This window comes from Aptenodytes patagonicus, chromosome 1 (genome assembly GCF_965638725.1).
Source record: "Aptenodytes patagonicus chromosome 1, bAptPat1.pri.cur, whole genome shotgun sequence".
NCBI lineage: Eukaryota > Metazoa > Chordata > Aves > Sphenisciformes > Spheniscidae > Aptenodytes > Aptenodytes patagonicus.
Window position 1 is genome coordinate 115,870,792 of NC_134949.1, and position 11,522 is coordinate 115,882,313.

The 11,522-nt window shown below is 36.6% G+C and overlaps 1 protein-coding gene across 1 annotated transcript in view; it reads right to left on the reverse strand.

Annotated features, from left to right (window-relative positions):
• The window catches only part of TMPRSS15 (transmembrane serine protease 15), a 57,842-nt gene extending 46,648 nt beyond the window's left edge, over nt 1-11,194 (reverse strand). The window contains exons 1-8 of the mRNA XM_076335979.1: nt 11,050-11,194; nt 8,430-8,560; nt 8,060-8,127; nt 7,167-7,211; nt 4,759-4,901; nt 2,999-3,043; nt 592-596; nt 155-251 (exon numbers count right to left, since the gene is read on the reverse strand). Coding sequence (XP_076192094.1) covers nt 155-251; nt 592-596; nt 2,999-3,043; nt 4,759-4,901; nt 7,167-7,211; nt 8,060-8,127; nt 8,430-8,560; nt 11,050-11,194 — 679 coding nt within the window. The remainder of the gene's footprint in view (nt 1-154; nt 252-591; nt 597-2,998; nt 3,044-4,758; nt 4,902-7,166; nt 7,212-8,059; nt 8,128-8,429; nt 8,561-11,049) is intronic.
• Nucleotides 11,195-11,522: the final 328 nt, after the last annotated feature.

The following is an 11,522-nucleotide window of genomic DNA, read 5'->3' on the forward strand; positions in this document are numbered from 1 at the left end:
TCAAATCAAAGGTAAACCCGCATATTGTGTATTTGTAGGAATGGAATGCAAGAATTGAATGACACTCGAAGAGGCGGTACGCAAACAGTGTAATTCTAAGATCTCAGACTGTTTCATATAACCTCCCTGCTTCTCCCCATACGTAGTTACCTACCTGCAGTTGTTGAGGACTTGCTTGTGGTGAGTTGTCCTGAACCTGGGCAAACACAACCCAAGGTCAGAACTTTACTTCTTGCTCTCTGGGAGCACCTCTGCAGTTGCCTGGGCAGAACTAAGCAGCAGCTAGTCTGCTCTTACATCTGCATTACTTGCTGTATCCCCAAACCTCAGCTGAGGTAATGATAGGGTAGCGCCAGCTTGAGTGGCTCAATCCTGAAGGTCAAATGTCACAATAAACATAAGAAAAATAATGTGGAACCCAAGTGTATTTTAAATCTCATTCTTTTACCTCTAGTCACATGCTTTTCAATAACTTCAAAAGACTTTTGGATTTTTTTTTCCCCATTAAAATAACAACAATGCTTTCTTGTCTTCCCCTGGTATGTAAAAGTTCTGACCTGAAGTTGTCAGGGAGCTTGTAATTAGGCTCACGGGATCTGTTGAAACAAGACAAGTTACAACAACTTTAATATTAGTACTAAAATGTATATGTACATTTTCTTATAAATAACATTGCTCAACAAATCAGTTATCGCAGTGCGAGGAGAGGAGCCTCAAACCTATCTAGTATTTCTATATTTACATACAGGCATACATACTACCTGTGTGTATACCTATTTACACATGAACAAATGCCTAGGTACATAAGTAGATTTGTATTAGTGATAGTAAACTGCACAACATTCCAGAAAAATGGAATGCTTATTTGTGATTGCTCCAACACAACTTCCACTTAGCGATGCTTTTAATAACAATCACTGAGGATACCCCTGGCATTTCCAGCTCCCAAACAGACTTTTTTTCCCTCTTTGAATTTGCATTAGCATACCTGTTTACTATTTTTACTTTCTACATTAAGACTCAAATATGTGAGTAGGATGATGATACCCTCAGCTGAAAAAGATCCCCATGTCGCTACAGTTAATAGATCCTGTCCCTTAGTTTATAAGATGAAGGGCCAGGAGGAATAAAGTGTGAGGTGTAGTAAGGCCTTCTCTATAGTTTGTCATCTATCAGTTTTGCTGGCAAAAGTTGCTGATCATCGGCTATCACAGAGTTACTTTTGCTACATGTTCCTGCTCTCCCAGACCTACTAGTGCACAAACTTGCATGAGGACTTCCTAACAATTTTCTATCAAAACGTGCTGATTTAGCACGCACTATTAAACTCAGGTAGGCCATTTTGTATTAAATGGATTACGGAGCATTCTATGTCAGCAAATTTAAGGACACGGTTCCTCTGGCAGAGAGAGAGGAAAGCCCAGCAGAAGGCGCAGAGAGGGTGCAGTTGGACAGATTGTTCTCACACAGCTACATTCAGAGAAGGAAGCTTCATTCATAGCTTCACAGTAGTTTCCAAAGTGTTATATACATATGTATCTACCTACATATCTGTCTATATATTTTCTAAAGGATCACTATTTTGGAAGGAATGGAACATTCAAAGACCTAAAACATGGATGCATGCATGAGCAAGCAGTCCTAATAAAACAATTATCAGGAAGCTACGTCTTGAAGACTGTTGAAAAAAATAGGGATGGTTACAGGCACTCCCAAAAGTGCACGCACACATTGACAGCAAAAGCCATGAAAGGAAAAGCACAGGACAGCGACAGAGGCATCAGTGGTATAAGCCCAAATCGCAAATGATCAGTTACTGTGTGATCTCACTAAAGTAACATGTGAGGTGGATAAGGATGGTTTTAGGGTCAACAGAGCCAAAACCCAAGCATCCAGCAGATGTAAACATACCACATATGGTAAAACTTGGGTATATCGTGGGATTTGGACTGAAACAGAAAGAGCGAGGAAGCAGACAGTGTTAGCAAACACACAAAAATGACCCCAAGCAGACCTAAGACCAAGGGGGAAGGAATCCACACCAGGAACATTATTCCCATTCTAGCCTGGGGTGCTGACAACTCCCAACTCCCTTCCCCCTTCCTCTGGCACCTCCCAATTTCTTCTTGAGGATGATTAGCAAAATTGAACTTAGAACTCAGGGGAGCATTGAGATAGCATGCCAGAGGAAGGGATAGATAGGAGAAAGTTTGTATGTTAGCAGTTTTAACTGTATCATTGGGAATAAGCTGTAGTAATTGTATACTTTGGAATATACACATTAGTAGGCCTGTAACTAGACTAATAATAACTCTTTCATTGTTATGCCTGTAATTAGACTATCAATAAATACTTGGCTCCTATATTCATAGGTGCATTTCTTTAGCTCACATAAATTGCACGAAGCTTCTAGTCTGGTACCCTGCCCTGGAGAATTTGTATGTGATAATTTGTATGCAGTTTGTATACGACAACTCTACCTGCACCTAGTGCTACAAAGCACCTACTGTATTATTCAGCTGTCTCACTGACTTTTGGCAGGTTTGTACTCAGTGAATTTGTGAGACCAAGGGAGTTGTGTCTGCTTCATACCCTATCGTCATAAAACTTCCAGTGATAGTGGAAGGAAAGTCTATCAATCAACATTGCTCCATATATCAGTAACCATGGCATGAGAGTAGGACTCCCCAGCCTCATCTACCTGCCTAAATCTGTGAAATGTCAGCCTGTGACTCAGCTGGTTGATGGACAACTCAATTAGTGGTTTTACCCACTGATTAAGCTCTTAGAGCTTTTGTATAGACTTCAGGTCACTGCCTTCTCAAATGGTCAGAAACGATGACGGGTGGCTAACTATCACTGAATGGATCCTGACAGTCAAGTCCTAACTACAGCCAAGGCAGCTTTACTAAGTTACACCAGCTGAACAGCAAGTCTTGTGTTTCTTCATGTTGTATTGGTAACAAAAAATAGTTTCTGTTTTATGAAAGATACTGACCTGACGAAGTTAAAGGCATCATCGTAGTAAGATTTTCTGCAGCTACTGGAAGAAAGCAAGCTCATTATAAACTCCTTTTATAGCACAGTATCTAGTTTTATACAGCTCAGAGAAATAAAGATTAAAAAAAAAAAAATCAGCTGTGACTATTTCTCTTTGAATCTGATCAGTGTCCCACTTCCCTCCTTTTGACCATTTCACCCTGTTCCCAGCCTTTCCCAAACTCTATGATCTTCCTAAAGAGGAAAGGTCTATGTTAATCCCTTTCAATCCTCAATCCCTATTCATTGTCTTGCATATAAAATGTCTTCATCTGGGAAATCTCTGTCTTGATGCTTTTTATACTATGGAGATTTTCAGAGCACCTGTGCCTTAAAGAACAGTATTTAGATCAGATTAATGAGTTAAAATTAACCTGGGATAATTTGCAAGACAGACAGTTACTTTTAATCACTGTGAAAACTGTGATTCCAAGCAAGTCACACCTGTGTTATAGTGCCCTCCCTCTCTGAAATAAGACTTCTCTTGCAGAACATACTGAGATATAGGATGCAAAAGTGCCATATATGATTATGATTGTTAATTAGTTACAGTTGTTATTTTATTGAAGCACTCCTGATGGAACGGACAGATGATATCTCATGTGAAAAGAGGCATTTTAATGATCCACAGCAAGAAAACTTTGACTACTTCAAAGTTCATCAATAGATATACAACCTTTTAAAAAGCTCTTCATGATTTTCTTTGGTGGCATTTTTGAAGTATAATGAGCAATCACTTGCCACAGTGATGTGCAGTTATTTAGAACAACTTCTTATATGTGGTGCAAGTAGTAAAGAGAAATAAAGATGTCAAAACTCTGAATTTAGCCTTTGAATATCTGTAGTACTTAGCAAAAAATGCACCTTTTAGAATAGAGTAAGAGACATTGCACACCAGATGTCCCACTCCTCCTAAAGCAGTCAGTTGCTACTTAATAGTATCTCCAGCAGGTCTTCAAATGTCAGCTGATCAACTTCCACTTCAAAGGATTCAAATTACTATTTATCCTCATCCTCCGTGAAGGTCTGTTTTGAAGTTTATTGCAGTGAAAACAAGGATTCCCATTGATCTTGTCGGACTTCCATTTAGGATTTGATAAACTTTCTAGTACTTACATAAAATCACTATATTTGTATATCTGCAGAATTTAAAACTACCTGCTCTTTAAAGCCACATTCCTTTTTTTTCCATTTACACTTCACCTCAGCTTTAGAGGAATACGAAGTCAGTTCACTGGGCGTACTTGTCCAGAAGCCACACTGTATTCAGTTTGTTGTTCTTAATGACATCTTTTCAATAAGTGAGCTTTCACTCACTGTGAGGCTGAGCCCTTTTCGTCATTCTTTAGCAAAACAAAATGATAATTGCATTTACTTATGAAACACCACAGTTGGGGCTTAATTGCTTTAATTTGAGGGATAACGAAATTACAAGTGTTATGCTACATAAAAGAGATGAAATTGAGTGGTTTTCACTGGGAAATCACTACTTTGTCCTTTACTCCCTCCTTAGTGAACATACACAATGCTGACTCATACTTTCTAGTTGACAAGGTTGTAAACGATTCTTTCAGCTGCTACTGAAAGTTCTGTAACGGGAAGGAGGGCACCCATGAGTATAAGTAACAATTCCTTTGCTGTTTGGGATCCAAAGTTTTCATTCATGTTACCTGTAGTTCTCAAGGATTTATATAGAGAAAAAATGTTTACTGGCATTACCTGTGACTTGTATGCTGTTCACATCAATTTTCAAAGTCTGGGTAAGATTAGTTTTATTTGCGTTGATACCCAAAACCAGCTCATTTTTTACTTTCTCAACTGTTACCATCTGGGTAAAATAAAGGTTGAAGATAACAACAACACTAGCAATACAAAACAGAGAAGGTGATTAGTTACGCAAGCTAATGAAGTAAATCTGATATATGACTTATCATCTAGAAAACATTTCATTCCAACACAGGTTCCATTTGCAAAGTCAGAGTATCTTTAAGTGTTGGCTGGCAAAGATGACACATAAAGAAACACCTCTTAATTATCAGGTAGGTTTGAACCTTGGAGAAACAGGGTTTTTTCTTTATCTACTCTTATTTTCACTGTGGAAAAAAAACCAAAACAACATTCCTATCAATTGGTGCAATGGAGCTGAATTCGAATAAACTAAAGGAGAAGTAGGTTTATTGTTATTCAACAGCTCTTCCCCTAAAATATTGATGGTGAACCTTGAAGTGTTATGAAAATTATAGAATATATTCATGTTACAAAAATATAATAAAAAGTGATCACTTCTATAAAGCAAACATCATCTGTGAGGATCTTCTGTGTCACTGCCTGGATTCTCATAAGGAAATGAGATAATGGCTGAAAGCACAGATATTTTGAAAACAGTGGTTAAACTACATTTAACTTCTATGTGGCCTGAATTTTATCCAGTGTTGTGTGTTTGCTCTCTCCCATCCCTTCTAGATAGTATTATTAAGTTTTATACTTGTAGCTAGATTAAGGTAGTGTCGAAGTATGATGCTTGCTAAAGATAGTTTTTCTCCATTTACTTAAATTTAGGTGCAAACTTTTTTTATTCTTAAGCATATATACTACCCAATTGCAACTGACTCAGCAGTGCTTTTTGATAAGGGGTGATTAATCCTACCATTTTGCTGAGCATAGTCTGCAGTTTGCAATATATGGAAAAACTCTCCTCTTTAATTTCTTACACGTTTCTGATAACCTCTAGGCCATGCTGAGCAAACAAAAGCTTTTATTGCTATCCTTGTGACTCAGCAGAGTTTCAAGGGTGAAATAACAAGGAGATTGCCCAAAGTAAACACTTTTTAAATGAAAAGAGTCAACTAGAAAATAATTTCTGAGACAAAGTAATATTTCAAGTACTATTTCAAAGCAGAATTGGAGACAGATCCTTACTGATGTATTAAAAACCAGATCCAACATTTGCTGACATCAGATTTTCTGTGATTTCTGTGGTATTTGTGTCAAAATACAGGGGTGGAATTGGTTTTACCAAATATAGATCTTTACAGTGCAGATATCTAGATTCCCATTGTAGTTGATGGAAAGAAATAAGCTGTTCTTTGGCATAACTGATCTCCTAAAAAAGGCATCTAAATTGACCAGATGAGAAAACTCTAAAATCCCATCACTAGCAACTAGCTCAGAGATGTCTCCATCTTTGATGCCCAAATTTTGGTAAGAATAGTCCCAATCTATGTGCAGAAACCAAATTGTGCTGATTGGATCTACCTTCACAAGGAGAAAAACCTGGAAGTGACCTATTCCTACCACTGTGTACTCCATTCCCTTGATATTATAAAATCCTTCATAAAGTGATCATACTCCACCTTTCTAGCTAGTTAGGTTTATGCCCTCACTAATCCAATCAAAAGATTGCTCTAATTCAAATCTGCTTCCCATTTTCAACTTACATGTATTCACAGCTGGCTAATATCCATTTTAATTTTGCAAGCACGGTCATTCAACTGAACTGTCTCCTCTGAATATTTATCCACTTTATGTATTTACAGAAAACATTCATATCACAAGAACAGCTGGTATCACAGAATCACAGAATTGCATCTCTTTGTCATATAATGTGCATTTTTCTTTAATTTTGTGGTCTCACCTATAAGACAACTAACTATATCATTCATTTCTCAAGGTCTTCCAGTTCTTCTAGAGTCATAACTTTTTGTCCTCTGTTTTGTTCTTGCCTATCACAGTGTGTCATTAGACCTTTCTTTATTTAAAACTTAAGTTACTAATGATAATGTGAGATCTGCCTCCCAGTCTAAGCAGCTTTCCACAAGCAAGCTCAGCACAAACTGATATCCTTTCCTTTCTAGCTAGTTTCCTACCTACTTCACTGTCCTTACCTTTCCCATTTTTCTTTCTAAATTGACAGTCCCAAGGACTATTACATTTTTTTTTCTTCTAATCCTAAAGGATGTTTTTGGAGGAAAGGTATGTCTTGAAGCTTCATATGCTCTTTAGAGGGCCTTGTCCAATCTCTAAGATGTATTTTTTCATCTATTCACTGTCCACAGAAGAACTTCCTAAATTAATAGCATCACTGTCTCTTGCCCATATTTTAAATAAACTTTGTCATATGCAATTACCCAATGTCTGACTTCTTGAATCTTTCACGGCCGTCTTCAGATTTCCTGTAGAAAAAAAACAAAAATAACCCCCCCCAACACAAAAGCATATAATACCCCTTGAGTTTATAATGTTGTGGATGGGATGGAAGCATGTTCTGAAACTGTTTAATAATGGGAAACAAACAGTATTACATGTGTTTTGCTGAATCAGGACCTTATTAAAAACAGTGCAGGTGGAATTAACGCTACAGACCTCACTGCATATACTGGACTTTTTTGCCAGCTGGCCTTCAGTAGGACAACAACAACATAAGATATTGAAAAACGAGGCCAAACAAGCTTTAATAAATGAAGCATGTCTTACTGTACCTATTTTATGGACTCTTTAGGACACACAGGGTGCAGCTTTACCTGGAGTCAAATGACAGCCTCACTTGCTAACACCCTAAGGAATAGAAATTAAGTGGATCTGTGTCCATAGGGACATATGAGTGTATTTCCATTCATCTCAGCTTATGCCAGCAGATCTCTAACCTGAACTTTCTTCTAGATGGCAAGGGCCAGCAACCCTGCAAACACAGCACAACTAATAAGCCTTAGGAAAAAAGAAAAAGAAGATTTTAGCAATTCTTTAAAATATAGAAGCTTTGTGAGTTGGTCTTTGTGCTCAGCCTTACTGGTTTAGTCAAAGTATGGACATACAGGAGTCTGAGAAGGAAGTTTGCCCATGGAAACACATTGGTGTCAAACTTTCCACAGCAGCACTTGGAAGACGTAAGGCATGAAAGGAATACTACAGGACGTTCCCAAGGATCTTTTGAAAAGCAAAGTATTGGTAAGCGCTCCTGAGAGAAATAACGAAGTGAGGACTTTTGACATTTATTTGCAAAGTTCAGTTAAACTGCACCTACTTGAACTGGGAAATTTCACATCTCTCAAATTCGTTTTTCAGATCACTTGCTTGAAAGACATTTTGTATCTATATGGAAAAGAGAAATCTTGAACCAATACAGTAATTAAAAATACACCCAGCTGCACACTGCATTCATGGGTTTAATACTAAATATTTTTTCCTTCCCAAATCTAGACTACAGAAGCAAACTTTTTATTTGATACTTCACTGATTTTCTCAAATAAGGAATATATTGAGTTCTGACCAGGCTTAGGACCTGAAATATCTCATTTTGGAGAGAGCAAAAAGCCATCAACAGCAGGTCATGTTAGGGAATTAATGTACCTACCACATACTCTTGAATTAACCAGAGACCAATAGGTTCTTACCAATTGTTCAGCGTCAAAGGCAAGGACTTTGAAATCAGCTGATGATCTGTTTTGCAAAGCAGGAGTGAATGATGTCCCAGAGAGTATTTTAAATGTTCCCATGTAGCCATGAGTATTCCCATCTGCTTCAGCTAGATAATTAAAAATAAAATTCAATGTTTTGAATTATATAGAAATAAATGAAAAACATTACATTAGATTTTATTCCACACAGATCATCAATAAATTAACTTTTAGCTTTCTGTTTTGCTTTGTAATCAGAGATGTTTTGCTTAGCGTTGATTTTAAAAAAATGACATTTTTCAGTGTTTACAATAGTTACAACTGTAAACATATTTTTATGAATACTATTTGTCCTTGGTTCTCATTACTTTCAATTCTGTTTTAAATGCTGTTTTCCAGCAGCACTGTGAATGGAAAAAGGGGACAATGGCATGTCCAGTTATGTCTAATACAAGGGACAAAAATACATGGGAATAATGATAGTTAGTGAATTATGAGGTTTTTGTGTGTTCTGGATTAAAAATATTAAGAATTACTACTTCACACTTTCTGTATTAAATGCTGTGCACTTTTTATATAAACGTACGCTGTTTTTGATGACAGCACTGGAAACACTAGTGCCAGACTAATTAAACTATTTTTGACCTGACCTTTCTTACCAATACATGCATGAAATGCTGGGAGGATTTATGAGGAAACTAGATAACTCGTCTTTACTGCAAATTTAATCTTGATTTTTAATATGTTACAACATAAGAGGTATTCATAAAGCACTTCATTATAAATTAAAAATATTTCCTCACTGTGTAACACACTGCAAATTTTCAGGTAAGAGCTGAATTATTGTGGCTGATTGATAGAAAATGCCTTTTGCTTACCAGTTACAGTACCAGTGGTACTTTTAGGTTGTGTTTGAAGGCATTAACATCCAAAATGAGTTTTAACACAAAAGCAGGTAACAAATAAATACTATAATAAACAGCTTGTGATGGAAGGCACAGCCTAGTGACACCAATTTGCTACTATCAACTAATAACAGACCACTTTGAGCTTCTTTGAAGGCTATTTATCCTTACAATTGCAAATCTGTTTAAACAAATGTTTCTAAATAGCAAAGGCTTTTCTTTTTTTATATATTTCAAATATAATTTTTTAAAATGTTTTAAAATTATTATTTGTGCATGATTAAACTCTTGCCTATTCATCTTCTAAAACCTAAGTAATTAATTTAAAGCCTGTCTCTAACTAGATGCACTAATACACCATCATTACCTTTAAGCTCATTTTATTTTACTGGAATGTGATAATAGTCTAGTAAGAGGGGAAGAAAGTCAGTAGGGAGAACAAGTTTTAAAATCTGGAATGAAAAACAATAGCAACTGAAGGAATAAACATGAACATTCTGAAAAAAGTTTTTTTTTTTCTAAATATGGCTTACAGCTAATTTAGTCTTCATGTACTTCAGTATGAAATAGTATGGACTTTTGGTTAATGAAGGCACCAAAAACTTCAATGTATCAGAATTATTTTTTCAGCTACAAAAATCACTACAATGAAAAAATGTATTTCTTGAACATTTTGCTTAACCTGTTTCCTTCACCCCATTTCAAAACGTCTTTTTGCTATTAGCTGTGAGAGCTCCATAGAACGAAATACATTTCCTTCCAATCAAAAATCTAGATCACATAAGGGTTGAGGTTGGAAGAGAACTCTGGAGGTCATTTGGTCCAAACCCTCTGCTCAAGGAGGACCACCTACAGCCAGTTGGCCAGGACCATGTCCAGACAGCTTCTGAATATCTCCAAAGATGGAGACTCCACAATCTCATCAGTCCTTCACTGGACTCTCTCCAGTAGCTCCACATGTCTCATGCTGGGGAGCCCAGAACTGGACACAGTACTCCAGGTGTGGCCTTACCAGGGCACAGTTAACATATATCCACAAGATCTTTAAACCAAAATTTCAGTTCCATTTGAAAATCATCCTACGTCAATTTTTTAATTTAGTTTGAGTACCAGTAGCTTGATTCTATCACATTCTGAGCATTGGCTAAATATTGACCTTACGTTAACTTTACATAGGGCTGGGAGCCGACTGTCTAATGCAGGATGTCTGTCACACCAATAAATGACTTTAAAATAAACTTTTTTTTATAAAAATGAAAAGATTTCAAGAGATGTAGAACACCTAAAGCTCTCCACAGACTTCAGTGGATTATCAATGTCTTTCTGAGTCAAACCTCATACATGGAGAAAAAAGTAGAAATTCACAATTTGCCATATTACCTTCTCTAGTTGATGAATACAATTGAATAACCAAAGCTTTATAGCTTGGATTGAATTCCAGGGACCTCTCCCAAAGTCTAAACCATGAAGATTCTTTTCTATAGCTTCAGGACATGCTTCAAGTGCTTGTATTTTTTCCTATTTTGTTCACATCAATTTCCAGGGCAGAAGAGGAGGAAAACAAAAACCCCAAGCCAACCACAAAAACACCCCCCCTAGCATTAAAAGCATAGCACGAAATATGAGATATAATTACAATTACACCACCACTGGCTTCAAAGTCGGAACGTCTACTGAAGAGCTCCTGAAAAGGTTAAAGGTTGGCTACTTACCTCGTTCTAACTTGTGGGTTAATAACCATGAAAGTACAATCAGTCCAACAGAAACACACACAAAAACTACAAGCAGAGAAGCAAACAAAATTTCATAGTAACTAAGAGGAACATATTTCTTATCAGATGATTTTTTCAGCTTCATTTCTGTCTTGAAAGCTTGTATGAATTAATGACTGACAAAAGACACAACCTGAAAAGGAGGGTAATAATCCACATGAACAGATATTTATAGGAGACGCTTGTAAATTATTTACACCATAAGACTTCATTGACATAGGTTTTTACAACTTTCCTGAACGGTCATATTCATGCACAAGATATGCAAATATGAAGAAAAGAAATCTCTTCAGAAAGGAAGCACTTAAGATTCTGTCTCAGATAAAGAATAAGTAAAACCACAGAAATATAAGGTTCGTCACTGGATTTGCACTATTTCTTGTCATTCGATAATTTTAAGTGAAAATTAATAT